Source organism: Nipponia nippon, unplaced genomic scaffold, assembly GCF_047370975.1.
Source record: "Nipponia nippon isolate SJK-2023a ecotype South Korea unplaced genomic scaffold, ASM4737097v1 scaffold_5, whole genome shotgun sequence".
NCBI lineage: Eukaryota > Metazoa > Chordata > Aves > Pelecaniformes > Threskiornithidae > Nipponia > Nipponia nippon.
This window is the reverse complement of record NW_028262369.1, coordinates 98,264,474-98,283,897: the sequence shown is the minus strand read 5'-3', so window position 1 is coordinate 98,283,897 and position 19,424 is coordinate 98,264,474. Positions and strand designations below refer to the sequence as shown.

Genomic DNA, 19,424 nt, shown 5'->3' with positions numbered 1-19,424 from the left:
TCACTCCTCTCACCTCAAAGTGCCTGCAGTTAAGCCATTCCCCAACGCGAGTCCTGAGCGAGCCTTTGTCCAAATCCCTCACTCCAAAACGAGGATAACGCATTCCTGCGTTCTCAAGAGGTAAAATTCAGTGAAAATACTCCGAGGACCTCTCTGTGACGAATGCTACATTAACGCTACATTAATGCACACTTTGATGTTAACCAAATAGATGGACAGAAAGAAAAATCAGGCGCAACGTAGTTTCTGGTACAAACGCAGAATCGTATAAAGAAATAAGGCTGGGAGAGACCTCTGAAGGTCTCCGGCGCACCCCTTCTGCTGTAAGCATGGCTAACCTAGAAGCTACGTCAGGTTGCTTAGGACTTCAGCCAGTTTAGTTCTGAAAAATCCTTCTGGCCCCCTATTCCAGGGCTTAACTGCTCTCACGGGGGAGAATTTTGTCTTCATGTCCACTCATAGTTGCTGGCATACAGTCATTTGCGCTCTGAAAAATTATTTTCTCCCTGTAGTTTACAATAATGAACACAAGTGGCAGTGTTTGTTTCTGATTATTCCCATAAAAGCAAATAAAAGAAAAAGAAATCTAAAGAAGGCAATGCTTAAAAGAGACACCTAAAAGTACTTTGCTATAAAGAGTATATTTAAACTTACAGTGATACAACCAGCCAATAACCACGCCAAACAGACAAATTCAATCAATTGATTTGAAAATATTTAGCTATGACCATGCTTATTCTTCCTTCTGTTCATGACAGACTTTCAGATTTTATATTCCTTTGCGGACTGGTCACGCATTAAAACTGACCAGTTTGGGATCAACTGCTTTCGTCCTTCAGCTAACGTGGGTGCATTGCAGGACTCTATTCGTAACAAATTCTTTGAATCCCAGCCAAGAACGGACATGGGAAAGCCGAAGAGCAATAAGGAGGTGTTGTTCGTAACAGGTTTGTGGGATGCAGCCATGTGCAAGAGATTATTTTTTTCTTTTTCAGGGCAGGAGAATATACAATGGAATCTGAAACTAAAACCAGAAGGAAACACTATGACAAGCTGCAAGACCTAAAACATACATACTTTCTTCAAATGACAGGTGACATGCTTTGTATTAATTCAGTGAAAAACATTGCATTCTAACTTGTCATTCGCTTATTTTTCACCTTATTTCCCATTCTGTGTATCCCACCTGCACTCACACACGTGTTTTCTACTGAATACAGTTCATTTTGCCACAGCATTCCCGTTCCAGAACGGCACCATATCACCCTGGTTACAGTGGCACGGTTCAAAGGGCAGAGATTAAAAAAACCCTAACAATAAATGCTAAGACTGGGACAAATTAACACAAATGAACTGTGCAACGTGACCTTTAAACCCCTATATAACAATGTTACCTTTCTTCTTGCATAAATCTATTCAAACATCAAACATCTACACTTTCCCCTCCTTTAACAGCAGCTTCTTAACGCAGTACTGACATTAAAAATGACCTTACCAAATCACCATGAAATTTAAGCGATCTAAAATAATGAATTATGACTACGTTCATTCTTTTACATTCTCCAACCCTCTCCCCCAAACTCACAGCTGTTTTCCTGCATCTCCTCGATTTCTTGAAGACAACAGCAGAACAGATGATGTTAAAAGCTCATACAAAACACCAGACTGTACTTTCTGCAGAGAGATAATACAGACTAATTAGTTACCTGGTGCCTGCCTTATTCCTACAGGAGGCTAAATTATCCTGACCTTTACATCATTTGCCTGGCTTTGGGCCAGGCTGTTATTTGCCCCAGTGGAGAATCTGCCACAGTTTCTCCATCAAGGTTGCACTGCAAACCCTACACGGAGCAAAAATATCCCTACCTTCTCCTCTGCACTCCACAGCTGACGAATTTCTTCCTTAGCTGAAAAACGGAGGAGACCTGAAGACCAGAAAGATGCTCAAGCACTCAATAAACTGCTCCTGCTCCAGGTTATCCTGCCCAAACACACGAGGGCTGCTGGCCTCGTTACCTTCATTCAAAACACCTGCAAATAGCCAGCCCTGTAAAAATCACACACTTCTTCCAGGGCTTCTTCCAGAGTTAAGCGATGTTAAACGAACAAATCTTTTCTACAGAAACGGCTTTGTGCTCTGAAATAGCTAGATTTTTAATTTTTTTTTTTAATCTTAATCTTCTTTTGATGTTATTTGCTACAAAAATATGAAATTGGCATTTTGTCCTCTTTCGGTGAGTTGACTGTGTGCTGCTCGTTTCCTTAATTTGGAATTTTAACCTGTACCTGGACTTCAATTTTTCTGGTAAGTTGAGAGGCCAGTGTAGAAGCACATTTTGTGCTTTGAAACGTTTCTGATTAAATGTAACAGTAAAAGTTTATTTCCACTTAAATACTACAAAACTATACTTGAAATTACTTTACTAATGATGACAGCAATCACATTTTCAGAAATGCAAATGAAATCTAGTTTTCTTTGTGCCTTTTAAATGCCTCTGGGCACAGCATGTCTCTGTCAGGATAAATTGCCCTCCAAGAAGGGAGGGCTGCCATCAGTGAGGGTTCCCGAAGCCACTGCTGGTAAAAGTCAAAGGAGGTGACATTATAAACCATACTGAAGCCATGACAGAACTGCACTTAAACTAAGATTTTGCCAGCATTTCCTCAGCTGCAGCAGGAGTTTAACAAGCAGCCTCCCCACGATACATAGATATACATGCATATATTATCCATAACGATACCTAACAGGACTCAGATGTACTTGTGATCTTTTCTTCAATGGAGCTATGCTACACCTTGCAATGTAAAGCCAGGCAAGAAGGGTGACTCTCATCTAGAAACTGGAATTAAACCCACAACTGCTGACTGCAGCACGCTTGTTCAGTCCAGCACATACAGGAGAAAGCGATGGGAAGGTGCATCTCGCTCAGCTGCCTCCAGTAGAGATGAACATTTTCTCACCGTTTCCATTTTCTGAAGTGGCAGAGCTCTCTCCCATCAGTAAAAGGGTTCTGACTTGTGCTGCCCAGGGAAAAGGGAATCTCCACTGCCTGAAAAATTTGATGTCCCTGGAAACAATTACAGCAACCGGGAAAGTCAAAATCCCAATCCGTTCCCCTCCCTGCCCACCCCAGGGCGCAGGTGCTCTCCTGTCCAGGCTTGCTGACCCCGGTGCCGTCGGTCGGCTGCGCGTCCCTCCTGCCTTGCTGCACTCAGGACACCTCCGGGCCTGCCTCTCCGACAATTTCCAGCATATAGCAGGTGAGAAAGGGCCGCAGCATCTGCTCTCAGGGCAATTTCAGCTCAAGCTCCCCAGCGCCAACAACTGGTCTTGTCTTAAGAAGCAAAAGGATTTTTATCTTTTTCACCACAAACATTTTCCACCAGGAAATATTTTAATGTTTTCAATTAAAAGTGCCATTTCTGGAGATTTAAAACAGCGACACAGCAGTAAGAAAGCATCGTACAAACCAACACTGAGTAGAGAAGAAGCTTTTAAAAATAAATCTTCTATAGACTGTCCAGTGCAACGTAAAAAAATTCATCGTTACCCACATATATTATAAAACGACATTTATCTTTCCTCAACTGCACAAATTGATTTACTTGCCATTACTCATGAATTCTTTTCAGGTTCTAAGGGCAATATAAAGGGACCATTTTGCCCAAGAATGCACGCGAGACAAACCCTGCCCCGTTACGGAGTGGGAATACAGTATTTAACGTGTTATTGGGGGCAGCTGGATGTACACAGAAGTGTTAGCAAACACATTTCTGCATATAAAGTTATCCATGTGCATTTACAGAAACGTCATTTCCAAAGTCGCGTGGCTAATTTAGGCATTAACAAGTCATAAATATTTGAGTTACAACATCTGTGAACCAAAACTGAGATGCATGAAATACAAACATTATGGAGTGCCGGAGGATTATTTTTCTCAAATCAAACAATACTCTTGTAAGTTCCTCAGTGAGTACTTCAGACAGATATCTGAAGAAAAAATAGAGCTGATACTTGAATCTATTTAATAAAATATAAACATTCTACCATAAATTACCATTAGGATTGCCTATGCAGTCCATCATTAGTTATGCCAAAAATAGGCACTCTGGTGAATCTTAGCACTGTTTTCTCTAATAATCAGCACGCATTGCTTTTCCTACAAAGTTAGCTTTTAACATGGGCCTAAAATAAAATGTCAGCAGAAGCATACAGGTTTTTACACACATAAAAAGTAGCAAAGGGTAAAATTGATATTCACTCTTAAATTCCGTATTTCTCCAGCCAAGTGCCAATTTGTGCAGCATTAACGTTGCAGTAACGGCTTTTGCATATTCATTTTTCTAGAAACAATAGTCCTAAACTTTGCAATAACAAAGGTATTGATGTATCAAGATGACTAGAACTCATCCTGAATATCCTCCACTACTGGAATTCTATTTGGCAACACCAAATCCTTTCATATGCCCACGTTGCTGTCTTTATTGCTAATTTTATCAAGATGATGATTAAAATCAAGCACACTAAGTTTGGCACTCCAGTGGAATTCTTCTGTTTTTTTTTTTTTTTTGTTGTTCCAAACAATTCCTTACCAAATGCATTAAGTATTTAAATTATGAGCAATTTCTTAACTTTTCAGTGTGGCAAACAGGAAAAAACAATTCAGTTCAACCAAGAGAAACAAACACACGGAGACCTCCCCTCCCAAAAGGTCTTTGGGCAGTCGCCGAGAACCTGCAGCCCGTTTTCCCCGCGCCTGAGCCCTCCCTTTGGGCAGCTCTCCTGGGTCTCCCTGGCACTCCCAAACGCTCTGGAATGGCATTTGCAGTGTAAACAAATGTCAGCACTTAGAGTATTGTAAATTATTTACAGTAAACTCATATAAGACTATAGGGCACTTCAAGGCCTTGTTAAGGTTGCAAAAATTATTCCCAGAAACGGAATTATGGGAGCACCTGGTGCTTAGAGGCAAAACCAGGAAAAATACCACGACCTGAAACATGGAAGACGACTTGATTTCACTTTACTAAGGCATTCCCCGCTGAGCAGAGAGCAAACCTGGGATGACTTACCCACAAGACAAAAAGTTCAAGTACCCTGTAGATCACGTAGCAAAAAGATGATGGTTAATGATGAAAAACAGTGAATGTGCTTGTTACTGTGTCTGACACCAAGCTTAATACTACAGATATGTTACCTAGGGATGATCACTGAACAGCATCTTGGCCTGTTGGATGGCACAGCAATGGTCATCAGAACCCAGAGCCTGCAAAACCTTGACTTAGACAGCAAGAACTATTTGGCATTGGCAAGGAAAAAGTGTTTCCATCCAATTTTCGTAACTACGCAACTGCCTGTCAACAAATCACAGAGTGACTTTTAGACAAATTTGTATTTTCTATAAATATTGTGTAGGCAATTTTAGAATGTAAACAAAAGGAAAAACATTTTAAAATCTGTTTTTCAACTGCTAGTCTAAACACATTTAGTGATGTAAAATAGCAAATAATCAAGCCAATATTTATGGTAAAAAAATCCCAATTTATAGTTACTTGAATTTTTCAGAGAACAGTCTTGAATCTCATTTTAAGAGTAAGTTTTAGTGACCCGTCCTTCCTGAAAAATATTTCAACAATTAATAATAATTTTAAGCATCTCATTTAAGATGCAAAAAAGCCACTAGAAAAAGATCAGAACAATCTATCTTATTTGTAACCATATCAGTATATTAATAAATGAATAAAATAGTTTAGAAAAAGAAAAAAGTGAAATGAGATGCTTCAACCTTGCTAGGTCAAATCCTTAGCTGTGCTGCAATATCTTAGGTTGTCAGAGAAGGTTTATGAAAATGGTGGGGAGTTGGAAGAAACACAACTGGGCGAAAGGAGCAGCTGAAATCTGTTAGGTTTTTGGATCACATAAAACCGTACTGAGCAGTCGTGTAACATCAGTACCTGCTGGTCTCTACAGTCAGGGCGTTTGCAGTGCAAAGAACATATGCACTGATGAAGTAACCAATGCAGACACTGTAAGTCTGACCTAGTAAAGACTGTGTTTAGGCCAGACTATAACAGCTCAATCTATCAGAGCCCTGGAAAGCACTGTTCTGCCCTAGAAGGTGTAAGAGTTCACACAAGCAGCTTTTTTACGCTGGTCTGCATCGCAACGTTTACAAAGGGAAACAAAGAAGGTTTTAGTACACCTAACTGTAATGTAAACTCTATTGTTTGTCAAATTTGCAGCTGTTCATCTAACTGATGAACAGTCTAAACGATCATTAGATGAACATCTAAATGATAAGGAGTCAAATAGTCAAACCATGCAAATAAACCGCATTAACCCCCCCAATATTGTAATGAAAAATAGAATCTTGGCCCAAACTTTTCAAATGGGGGTGGCAAAGCTACAATAACGATGATGTCCAGAGGTCTGGGATACCCAGCAGTGCTGACTTACAAGTTGAAGATCCATCAAGGACAATAATATTTCTGGGAGAAACTCCTGCAAATTGAGAGAGAACACAGCAGACTTCTCTCCTTATTTATGCCAAGTGCCCACTTACAATTTTTGTGATAACGTAGCTGCTTGACCGTAGCTGCAATTTCAAAGTCATGGTATTACCACCACTTTGAACAATATCACAAAGAAAAAGATACAGCTGAGGTGAGACTCTGTTGCAAGAAAATAATCTCTTTGAAGGGGGGAAAGGAATTCTGATTTAGGTGCTCAAACAGTTCATCATTTTTAGACAGAAATTCTACATAATTTCACACTGTTTTAAAATCTGAGCGTGAGACAACATTTTACAGAAAAGAAAGATATAAAGTAGTATTTTGTATTATTTACAGTAGAAATGATAGCTCTGATCAAAACAGAAAAAAAATTCTCATATATATGTTCTCTATGAAAACCATACAAGTTCTCTATGAAAACCATAACTAAAGATAAGCTTAAATACACCCGTTGATCAAGACAAGAAACTCCGTGTTATTTATACACAATGGAAAACAGTTTAAAAACGGTTTCCATTGAGATACCTGTTGGCACATCGTCCATCGGAAGTTCCTTTTTATCTCACCTGGGAACGTGATTGTCTACAGACACTTTTCCCTGTTCAAAAAACACGCCAAGCATATGTGCATTTTCATGATAAAATAGTGAATTATAATAACTTGAGTTCACCCCACTGCCCAGTCAACCAGTGGGTTGTTGTGTTTGGTTTTTTTAAATACTGCAGGCCATACGAAGTATCTTCACTAAAATATCCAAGGACTTCATGATGTACACTTGTCTTTCCACCGTCCCCTTATGTTTTCTGTAATGAAGAAGTATCAGTGATTTCTCCTTGCACATACCGAAACAATCTTCTTACAGTTTCTTACGGCCCACAGAAAGGCGGACCCTCTCACGCAGGTGTAACGGGAGGATGCTGCATCACGACAACGCCATCATCATGACTGACACAAGCACCGCAATGCTGACTGTCCGCCTGCTGCCATCCGACGTTCTCCGGGCATGCAATACAGCAAATACTGCATTTGTGTGATTGGTTGGTATTTCTACATTGCAAATCATGCCTTCGCAGCAAGAAACACATTCCTGTTGAGAAAAAGGAGATCACTGGACATAAGGCAGTTCAGCAGTGGCTTTTAGAGATATATGTTCTTTCAACGGTTAGAGCCAAACAGACTAATCGCTTCCACCCGGCAGCCTGAGCCAAGGCAGCAGACAGGGCATACATTCTACAACTTCTCTTCCAAATCACGCACCGCGGCCTTCCTAGGGTAACTCATCACCTAGTGCTGTCGCTGGGCTTCGAAACTGTGATGTGATGTAAGACAGCCATGTTAGCTGTACCGACAAGTTCATTAACGCTGTAGAAAATGGAGAAAACTTTCCACCACTTTCCCCTTCTAACACAGGAGCTAAAAACATGCATTTGAATGTCTCAAGTTTCAGCTTTTTAAGCTAAAACATACTGACTGTAAAAACTCTGTTCCCATTCATTTTTCCCCTCAAGCTTTTGTATTCAGTGTAGCTTTGCATGCTGAACTTCAGACTTTCTTTTTCCCGTGTTCTAGTGCCAGAGAACCACTGACACAGCCGATTTTCAGGATGCAATCTGAAAATAATTCCCCTTACTTGACACTCTTTACTGGAAAAACCAAGAGAATGCCAATTTTTATCTAATCCAAAGGCACGAGAACTCTTATAAGATAAAAGGCAGCGGAAGGCAGGCTGCATAGTTATTTCATGCCCTCAGTCCACCAAAACCTGTTGAAACAATGGAAGTCAATTCAGATAACATACAGATTCTTTTAGATTTAACATGGATGTTGTCTGCTTCGTCTTTGGTGTCTGAAATATTTTGTGTTAAAAATAACATAACATAGCTAACGTTCTTAATCATTAAGGAATTAGTGGATAATGCTTTACTGCAGTGAATAATACATTGGTGGGATATGCTTGGTTATTACAATGAACTTTTACCTAGCATCCCAAGGATGGGAGAAGGCAGCAGTTCTAGCTTTTTGTCATGGAACAAAAACTCACGCTCAAGAGCGTCGCCTTCACGGACAAATACAGTCTTGCTTTGTGCACCACGCAGTGTTATCCAGGTTATGTTATGCAGAGACATGACTGGACTACCCACCTCCCAGTCTGGCTTGCCCGAGGGCTGACGGTGACACAGCTGCAGCACCGCAAGCGCTGATGCAGGTTGCATAGCCTACCTGGGCACCCTACCCAGCACTCAGAAACCAAGGCCCATGCACACACTAGCAACGCTCCAGAAAGCTCAGGTGTTTCTTTAGAAGCTGTTATTACATCCTGTCACATAGCAGCACAAACAGGAAAGTAGGAAGATGGGGGCAGTCATGCTTCTGTTGCAGAAATTTGGTTTCTGTTGTTAAATACTGGAGATATTTTTATTGTTAAATACTGGAGAAGACTTAAATCTTGGCACAGCCTCTTCAGCTCAGCAGGAAAAACAAGTACTGAAATGCAAACCTCAAAACCAAGCTGCTGCTCTTATACAAAGAGTAGTGCTTACTGTGTGGCCACTTTCTCTGTGATGGTGGCAGCCTACAAAATGGCATTCTTCTCCAGTAGCACATTTTTTGGTGACTGATGTACTCTTCCCATGGTCTGTGAAGAGATGAACTGTCAAACAGTACTGCGTACCTACAAAATAAATTTAAAAATGTTTATTTGCCTAAAGTATGCATCCTTTAACAGGATTTTAAAACTTCACACAATTTAGCACAATATTCCAATAAAAATGACTTATTTCATCTGTATAAAGCCATTTTTCAACTTGATCAAAAAACCTTTTAGAAAGAAATTAATTAGTGATGAAATCTTAAGCTTAACTGACCCTTCAAAACTCCAGAAAGGCTGCTATCATTTAAACTACTTATTAGCACTATAATCTACACATTTATCTTCCATTCTCTACTCTTTTTTGCAGCACATTCTTGCTTTATTTGTTTCGGACGTTTCCTCATTCCTCTAGTTCATTTCTTCCCCTTTCCCACTGTTACTGTGAATATCACTGCGAAGAAAAACGAGGGAACATATTTCCATTCATTTCTATGTATCTATCATTCTCTCATACAAGTATGATCCCTAGTCATTCAGGTTTTGCTGCTCACAAGCAAGTGTGTAGCCTAGAGAGACTATTATATCTTGGGATGGTATCCAAAAGGAAGGGGATAAGGCTACAAAGGCAATTCTTACGTTTTTTTAAACAACATCTTCAAAATTAATTCCTAGGAAGCATGTAGCTATATATACACACATACACACACATAATTAATGAATATATTATTGATATATTAATAATGCATTAATTACATATTAATAATGTATTGCTATATCTTATATACAATGCTGTATACATATAGAGAGATATAAATAACTTTTCATTGTTGCTTTGCACTCTGAAATGGTCAAAATATTCACCTCAGCAGAAACTGTATGACTCAGTATTACTAATAACGTAACTGAGGGCACCAGTGTGTTGGCATGTTAATCCTATTCAGTTGGGCTTCTACAAGACGGCTGAGTCAGGGAGAGGCAAATTTAACTATCGTAAAGAATCTCCTTAGCACAGACGCACTTACTTTCAGGACACCATCTATCTTCAGCCCATCTGTTACAGTTGTAATTGTCCACCGCGTTATCACAGGTAAAGCACTTAAAACTGTTTGGAAATGGAGTGGCTTTAAAAATATTAAAATAGAGTAAGTTTGCAAATATTAAGGAAAAAATGTTCAAGATAATACTGTAAGTGCTTGTACACACATATACTTAGAAAAACATACTATATACATTTACGTATTTTCAACGATACATCACTGTTAGACAAATAAAACCTATGAAACAAGTTTTGTAGAAAGCTTTTACATTTTTAACTGGTTTTGCTATGCCTGAAATTTAAAACATCTCCTCCTGTTTTCACTCTCTCACAATCCAAAATACCATTTAAATAGTGGTGGGAAAAACAGGAAAGAGAGAACATCATATATATATGCACGTGGTAGTACATCCGCATATACGTTTGTGCAGATACACAAACACAATCTACATTCAAATGGCTTTTGATTCCTTTGATGAAAAAAACACATCTTCAAAACCAGCTTCAGATCTTGATCTGAAACTCTGAAGAAGCCTGAACCCTTTGACAAAGCGATCAAGAGGACTATTTTAAAATCTTATTTACATTCTATAAGTATATAAATTATTGTAAGATGCACAGTTCCCTAGATGCGCCTATACTGCTATTATATCTAGCTGTCTTGACTGTTTTAATGATACATATCATGAAAATCTTCTCCCCTTAAATGAAGGGATAGAACACTTCCGACGCTAGATAAGAAGCAAAAAAATGATGCTATTAGTGACAACTGGCTTCACAGGTCTCACAGGGTTTTTAATTACCTTCAGTTTGAATTAATTGCATACAGCGCACCTATTCTTTCCCTTACAAAAACCCCAACGAGGTAGAAGACAAAAACATCTGTTCTGTATTATTTATGAGAAATCCACTGCACAATTTGCTCTGTAGGAAGACTTTTCAGAGACAGGAAAATATAATACAAGCACTTAAAATGTGAAACCTATTGCCCTCATGCACTCTTTAATTTAGCAATGCATGCAATTGTTTGTTTTCTTTCAGTCAACTTATAAAATCTTAGAAATAAACAAAACTGCTGTGGGTGGAAAAGCAGAAGTTTTATTTTAAACTTTTTATCCTTTATCTTTGAAGAAGACGAACACCTAAAAAGCAAAGGATTGAAAGAATATGGCAATTAACTAAAATGTTAAGCTACAATTGCATACACAAAAAAAAGCGTAACTGTGTACTTACGGTCTAGTGGAGGTCTCACATTGTAAAAGTTGATGTTCTCAGCTGAAACCCAATTTCCTGAAAGGATGAGGAACGGAAGAAAGGCTCCGGCCAGCATGTGATAGAATAACAACATGCTGAGTATTATTGTACATGAAAAGCAAAACTCTTAGGCCTAGGAAAGAAAGGGAATACATTATTTAGGGGGAACCATAAAGAACTGAGCATGTAGAACAACAAATTTCCTATTAACTACTTCTGAAACCTTGAAAATTCAGTCCGCAGATCTGGACTGTGAAGATGGCTAATGCAAGCAAGCATGCAATGATGAACAATGCAAAGCTGAGCAGTTACTGCCTTCTGCTGGCCAGGATCCTGTACAGAGTACCTAAATTTCCACAAACTTAAAAAAGTTAACATTATTTCCTTAATCTATTTGTCCTTCTAAGCAATGTCAATCTTACAGATTCCTTGTAAGCATTCCTAAAAATCAGCACCAAAACAGAGCTCCTTTGTATCCTACTCGAAACAGACAGGATTACAATACCATTAAAGAAAGTAAAATGCAGACAAACGTCATTTTTCACACCAACAGCCTAGAACCCAAGACCAATACCTTATCTGATATAGATCAATATATGTCTATTGACTTCAGATAAGCTACATCAACTGAATTGTAAGTGCGCTTATCAGTGGCACGGCATTAAAGACCATGAGTGTAGATTAGATTTATTTCTTTTTAAAGAGCATACCAAGGAAATGCTAAGGAAGATGCCTGGTGATGTTACACATGTTTTGGAGAACTGCAAAGAGAGATGAGATCCATGTTTTAGGTGTGCTTTGCACATTTACTTGGGGCTCCCCAGGTACTTTGGTAAGGCTTTATAGAGAAGAACTAATCAATGAACGTTTTGGTCAGCTCGACATTTAGATGTACACACATACATACATACACACACAGAGGTATATATGGCAAATTCCAGTGATACCGGAAACCTAGTTCAGATATTAAAAAGTATAATCAGATTAAATGGCTCTCTGCCCATGCAAATTCCCAGCAGGAGAAACAGGCTTGAGTGGAGGCTCCCGCCAAACCAGAGACGTTGCTTTGAGCTGCCAAGTACATTCATTCAGAAATCTCTCTGCACACCCTGCGCAGGCCTGTGTAGATGCACCCCACGCCTGCGCAGGAAGCTCTGGCTGAATCCAAGCACTGAACCGAAAATGCTACTCAAGACCATGGCAGAGAAGTCAAAGGACTTCCTTTTTTTTCCTGTTTTTTTGTTTGCTTGTTTGTTTGTTTTTTAATCCCAATTGACACAGACAGGAATTATTTGAAAGATGGCTTTGCCAACAAGCCAATCAACAGAAAATTCAACTTTATCCAACTTTTATCCAGAAAATCCAACTTTAACAGTTGGACTCGATGATCTTAAGGGTCTTTTCCAACCTTAACGATTCTGTGATTCTATGATTCTATGCATTGGGAGTTTAGCCATCCTACTTAAGATTTGTCTTCTAAATCATGGCTTTATGAATATATTTCAGTAGATACTGAGAAAGTCATACCATACCTGTACCTGCAGCGCACCTCCAAGACTATTTTCTGTGGATGGTCCAGATTTCTTCTGAATATAGCCCAAGATGTAAAGAAGGATTAAGAAGAAGAATGTGTGGAAAACAAACAGCGACTGATCATCATAATTCTGTCCCGAAGGAACTAATTAGCTTAAACACTGTATGTCCTTATCTATATTGAAAATGAAGACAGAAACCTACAAGTGTGGTGGTTTTTATAACAAAATATCCAAAGAAGCACCTAAATGACACAGTATGGCCCTGCCTTATTGAGTGCTAGCCTACTGCAGATATACAGATTCCCTCCTCCCGGGGATACCCCAATGCCATAAAAGACAAATGAAAGACAAAAAGTGGAGCAAGGAGACACTCAGTCCTTCCCTGAGCATAAGTTTATTTCTCTTGCAAGGGAAAAACATTCAGGCAATGACCTGGGCTGGACCAGACTATACCAGATGAATATGTATTTCATACTCTATTGAGATATCCAAACTTTCAACACATGCTACAGCAAAAATAGAAGCACCAACCAGCAGAAAGGTAACCTAGAAGAGCAAAGACAATCATCAGCCTCCAGATTAGAGGTTACTAGCAAACTATGAAGTAAACAGGTCCCCCACAGTTCATTCCGTACTGAAACAAACACAAAAATGTTGGTCAAATCCCCAACACCACTGCAAAATCGGAAATAAATCTAAAACATAGTTACAGTTCTCTCAGTTAAGCACACGATATTTGCAGAGTGATATTCTGCAGCATTAAGGACGGGCTGTTTATAACCCACTTGACTTGCCTCACTAGCACATGCTCGACGTGCACGTTTCACATGTACACTTAGTTTTAGTGGGGGGGGGGTTCGATTTGTTGAGAGACAAACCTGTGCATCACGACTGGATGCTCTTCTGACAACAAGTCAGCCCACATCATGTTCTGTCACTGAGCCGTGGCCTCCAAAGCCTATTTCATGACCCTTTAATATCTTCCAAGACAGATGAGCAGAATGCGGCATTATCCAGGACAGGAGAAAGGGAAAAGAGGAGACAGGGCTGCTACTACAGTTTATGAATGGTCCAACATGCTTATCCAACTGAACTTCTCCTTTAGCATTTTTAGCTCTATCAGTTTATGTTGGAGACATCTCTCCCTCAAGTTCCTTTTGTTTTACACAGTTCATTTTAAGTTAGTGCTTAAAAACTCCATCCTTTGCTGTCTGTATCTCAGATTCTTCAGATCAGTTTTTGCTCACAAAATAACCTTTTATCCCAGTGTCAAGAGGTGGCAGAATTTCTATTCCAGCTGACGCATTTCTTCTTTTCTTCATAGACAATAATTCCCCATATTATCCCATCCCGCTCTCTGCTTTAAGGTATTTTGGATCAGGTTTCCATGATTTAACCAAGAGAAGGAAGCACCGCAGTGCATCAAACCCCTGTATTAATATCATAACCATTATTCTGAATGAGTTGAAGAGCTAAAGTCAATGTAATCATAAAATGTCATACGTACTGGAAACAAAATACATTAGCATCATTTCTGCAAAATTATACTTGCCATGAAAATAGCCAATCTGAGAAAAAATTAACAGCTAAAGATGCACAAAGGCTAACTGAAAGAGATCTTCATTTCCCACACAGAGGAGAATTCTTACATGGTGATTTAAAAACAAAAATACCCCCGAAGCACAGAACATGAAACGCAATTACGCACAATTGAATTAGCCAGCTCTTCAGTCATGTCCCCTTTCTCTGATGCAGACGACACATCCCTCCTGTCACCCTATTTACAGGTTGTCCTTTCCTATTCTTCCCCGTAGGTATCTCCCGTCGTCCATTCTGGGAGTCTGAACGTAGAACGAGGAGATGTCTTGTCTGACTCAGTACAGCCCCTCACTCTTACATTCATCCCATTTATCCCACTACTCCGCAGAAAGAGATTAAAGCTACTTTTAACAGCAAGGTGGAATTTTACTGTGCTGAGCCACCTTTCCCTACCTCCCTCGGCTCAGCCTTTCCACTTGGAGGAAGACAGAGGGAAGGGGATGGTAACGCTGCGCCAAAGCAAGCCTGCTCCGAAGCTACCGGTGCCGGTGCCAGGATCAGCTGGTCCCCCGCCCTGGGGGGCAGTGGCACAGTGATCTTTCGGTACCATCGCAATCTCTGCATCCCTGGACAATCAGGGATCCAGTGTTCACCGATGCCAGTAAGGCAGCATCGGGCCCTTAACGCGCACAGGCTGCTTGAGCGCTGTCGGTAAGAGCATGAGAAGAATCTCTTTTGTGCCTCTAGTGCCGACATCCTTCTTCACGGATCCCTTGCAAAATAGCTCCATTTATGCCCTTTGAATATCACAAGCAAGTTACTTTTAAATTGGCAAGCCAGTTTTAATCAAGGAGCAAACTTCAGTGAATTTCAGCCAGCTCAATAGCATTTAATTCTTTCAGTTTTACTCTGTAGGAAGACAAGGTATTGAATCATTTCAATGCGTAACAGTTGCAAAATTTATCTCCTTAATGTATCTATTTTCTGCAGCTTCTACTAGGTTGAGGAAAATTTGCCTTTATGGGGAGCCTGGTCTGTAACTTGATCTGATGCACCTGGGTAGCAAATAAAAGGCACAATTACACTTGTGCCAGCTTTCTACAAATTCAAGCTCTCTCCTGCTCCCCTCCCCCAAGTTCCTATTGCTTTCCCCAGAGAAGCTCACGCCAAATGGAAAATTTTAGAGACTATAAGTACAAAAAAGCTAGTCTTCAGTTGGCGTAAAGCACAGTAAATTGACCTCACCGTTTGCTGTAGTCAAAGGTGTCCTTGTTTGCTAACCAGGCCAATAAATAATGGATGTCGTTTGAGTTAGTCTTAGTTACACAGCTGCACCACAAGTCACTCTCAAACAAAATAGGAAAATATTGGCAAAAAAATGGCTTTCATATCTTATCCAAAATCTTTTAAATGTTTATTTTCTTCATAGTCTCTTATCTCTGCTGTGCTTTCATATAATATTATCTAGTAGCATGAGTAAACATTTCATCATGCCCAATTAGGAACTCTCATTAATGAAGGAAAAAACTGTCACAATACAGAAGATAAACTTATATAAACAAGAGCAAACATGGAGACATACCTCTCCCGGGGTGAGGGAAGAAGACCCAAGCGGGGAGGGCTGTTAATATATGCTCAGTAAAGAACTTGTGGCTAAAGCACGTTTCAAGAAAACAATGAGGAATACAATGGCTGAAATAATGAATCTATTCCAGAGGGTTTTACGGTTTATCTCGCAGCGTGTAATAGCAGAGTAGGAAGCAGTGTGCTTGATTTCTGATTTTAATAAAATTCAAGTCTGTCTACATTGTTTTTCCTGGCAAACTCTGTGGAGGATTAGCAGATTTAACAGCAGATATGGAATGCAAATGAAACTTCCTCCTGTCATTTAGTGAGCAATTTTCAGGTGCTATTAGATAATTGCAAATGCTTATGTTAAGCTTGTTAAATACCACTTCGGGACATAAGAGTTAGAAATATATAGGCAGAAAGGTATGTATGTTAAGGGCTGAAAAAGTTAAAACCAACACCTGACATCATCAGGTGTTTCCTACAACAAATCAGAACGGCCAAAACTGACACTGCAACTTATCTAAAGGGACAAAAATAGCTCCTTGCCTTCCCCATTTCTCAGACAAATACTGCCATTCTCATGTTTCCCTCTGGAGACCATTTAATTTGATCTGTAAGCCACCATTTACCCTACTTCAAAACTCGGAGAGTGAATAAATGGATGGAATGAACAAGAGAAAACCTTCGTTTTCCTTGGGAAATAGGCGGAGCACATTTAAAATAAAAAGGGGGGGGGAAGGAAATATTTTGAAGTATTAAAAAAAACCCCAACAAACCAAATACTATTACAGATCTGCAAATTAGAACTGTTACACAAGTTCTACCTTTTCTTACCTACTGAGTTTCTATTTTCTGATTTTTTTCCTTACAGCATGTTATCATTAGTAAAGAATAACACAGGAAAACAGATTTTACATTACATTGACAGACATCTGCAACTACTAACACTGACACAATAAAATTTATCAAAATTATTTTTAAACACAACACATTTCTTTATCTTCACCCACAGCACACTTAACCATGCCTGGAATTAAATTGGGTCTTAATTACAAGAAATTATAGAGTTCTTTATCTAAGATCTTATGAAAGTAAAACACATACAGATCTGGTAACGACAACACCATTTAGCTTGGGGTATAAGGCTGGCATGGGAAGTTGTGATGCTAAGCGATTGCGAGACATGGAGGTGTCTGGCTACACAATACCTACAACTGCAAAGATTTTGAAAAAGTTAATGTATGATTCATGTGATAGACCTGAGCAGTACCGTTGAAGTGAAGTACTTGCAAAGATAAAGCATGTATTTGGTTTTAAGCTCATACAAAAGAGAAGATCCATGGAATGATAATTGCATTACATGATGTTACATCTCATTCCTTTTAGAGCCAAAACTGCTCAGCAAAAACTAGTCTTGAGCGCTGACATTTATTTTGAAATTCAGAATCCCTGATTGTCTTTGGAAAATAATTTATAAATATATAAAAATATATAAAATATATTTTTATATATAAATATTTACAAATATTTTTATATATAAATATATATAAATAAAAATCCATTAATGAGAGATAAATTTCCCATTCCCTTCTGCAAGTATATGATTTCCTCAAAGAACTGCACTTTGTCAAAGCTATCGATGACCAAAAGTTTTACACTTTAGCTTGTAACAGCTTCTATATATCACATATGCAACCGCTTTAAATCTCTCTCCCACCCGTGCAAGACTGGAAATAGGAACTTCATGTTACTCTAGAGAAAAAAGATTATAGGAATAAGCAGCGTTTTTTCTTCCCCTGAGCTCATCAGAGCACTTCTGTAAAGACGAGTTTAACGATATTAATTTTACAGAATATTTTGTTCAATATGTCAGTGGATCAGACCATTATTAACTAGTTAGGCCTCACTGCAAATGGTGGGATAGAAGTTAAGCAGACCTACCTCTCCGTACGCAAGCTACTGGGACCCCAGTTTACGTTAGCCAGAGGCCCCAGTGAACACCCAACCAGATGAAAGAAGACGACAAAATTCTGATTTTCGGTATCCTTCTACAAGTTTAGCTCCAGACCATAGTCAATATTTAAAAGACTTCTTTATTCCTGCCAGGCTAAGGTCACTCATATTCAGCAAGACTACAAGGCAATACTACTGCATGTTGCACAAGAATGAAGTCCTTCAAGACCTGTTTTAGAACATGAGAAGTGGGACAACAACATTGCTTCAATGAAATCAAGAGATATCTGTATATTTTTATGTAACATCCACTAATTATTATTAAATGGAAAATGCAGGTCTTCAGCCAGTTAAATTCAGCCTCAGAAATATGCCTTCGTTTTAATGCCTGTTTTTCCAAGTGAAATTCTATTTCCAACACAAACTATGTCCAATATACAGTTACATATGCCATAAAGTTACATACACCATTCTAGACAATAAAACACAAGAGATCCTAGATAACAGAAATGAGAATGTACGTGATTTCCACTTGTGAAATAAATACTACATTCCCTTTCAAATTAAAATCTCAAATCAAGATTTGCACAAAAAAGATTTGCTAGGAGAAAAGAGTGTTTGCATCCAGTCCTACTTCAAATTCACCAAAATTATTGCTTATTGCTCTCTACAACTACCTGAAAGGAGGTTGTAGCGAGGTGGGGGTCTGTCTCTTCTCCCCAGTAACAAGTGATGGGATGAGAGGGAACGGCCTCAAGCTGCGCCAGGGCAGGTTTCGGTTGGATATTAGGAAAAACTTCTTCACCGAAAGGGTGGTCAAGCATTGGAACAGGCTGCCCAGGGCAGTGGTTGAGTCTCCATCCCTGGAGGTATTTAAAGGACGGATGGATGTGGTGCTCGAGGACATGGTATAGATGGACTTGGCAGTGCTGGGTTAACGGTTGGACTCGATGATCTTAAGGGTCTTTTCCAACCTTAACGATTCGATGATTCTATGAAAATCTGTTTGAGCCTAGAATGGCCCTGTGGGATCAGACAAATTAGAAGGTATGACAGTTTCTGCATCATAAAGAACATTTTTCAGAAGCTTCCCATTCGGTTGTATTTTAAAACTAAGATTTCAGCTAGGCACCACCTGAGTTCATAAACCTGAAAAGCGTGCTCTTTTACCTGATGCTGATGTCTGGAGAGAATTCACTGACATCAGCCTTCACTTCTTTACTCCTGGTCACGATCTCGCTACCTTGGGTGTTTGGGGGTTTTTGTGGGGTGTTTGTTTGTTTGTTTTTTTCCCCAAGCTGTTTGGAAAGAATACAGACTGCAAAAAAATTGGTCCCTCTGTCCTTTCCTCCAGTCTTAGTTGCAACTTTTTCCTAAGCCACGAAGGGTTCAGTATCGCATATGTGCCAGTACAAACTTAAATTTTGAATTG

The 19,424-nt window shown here is 39.3% G+C and overlaps 1 protein-coding gene across 2 annotated transcripts in view; it reads right to left on the bottom strand.

The window, feature by feature from the left end:
• Window positions 1-549: 549 nt before the first annotated feature.
• Window positions 550-19,424, bottom strand: part of LYPD6B (LY6/PLAUR domain containing 6B) — a 59,061-nt gene continuing 40,186 nt past the window's right edge. The window contains exons 2-10 of one of the 2 annotated variants that reach the window (XM_087731103.1): window positions 11,373-11,526; window positions 10,126-10,224; window positions 9,054-9,184; window positions 7,357-7,600; window positions 3,168-5,355; window positions 2,962-3,068; window positions 1,867-2,031; window positions 1,586-1,674; window positions 550-1,024 (exon numbers count right to left, since the gene is read on the bottom strand). In XM_087731103.1, the coding sequence (XP_087587229.1) occupies window positions 7,436-7,600; window positions 9,054-9,184; window positions 10,126-10,224; window positions 11,373-11,487 (510 nt within the window). In that variant the 5' untranslated portion in view covers window positions 11,488-11,526 and the 3' untranslated portion in view covers window positions 550-1,024; window positions 1,586-1,674; window positions 1,867-2,031; ... (1 more) ...; window positions 3,168-5,355; window positions 7,357-7,435. Of the gene's footprint in view, window positions 1,025-1,585; window positions 1,675-1,866; window positions 2,032-2,961; window positions 3,069-3,167; window positions 7,601-9,053; window positions 9,185-10,125; window positions 10,225-11,372; window positions 11,527-19,424 lie in introns of both variants that reach the window. The other variant, XM_087731102.1, reaches the window with a different exon arrangement.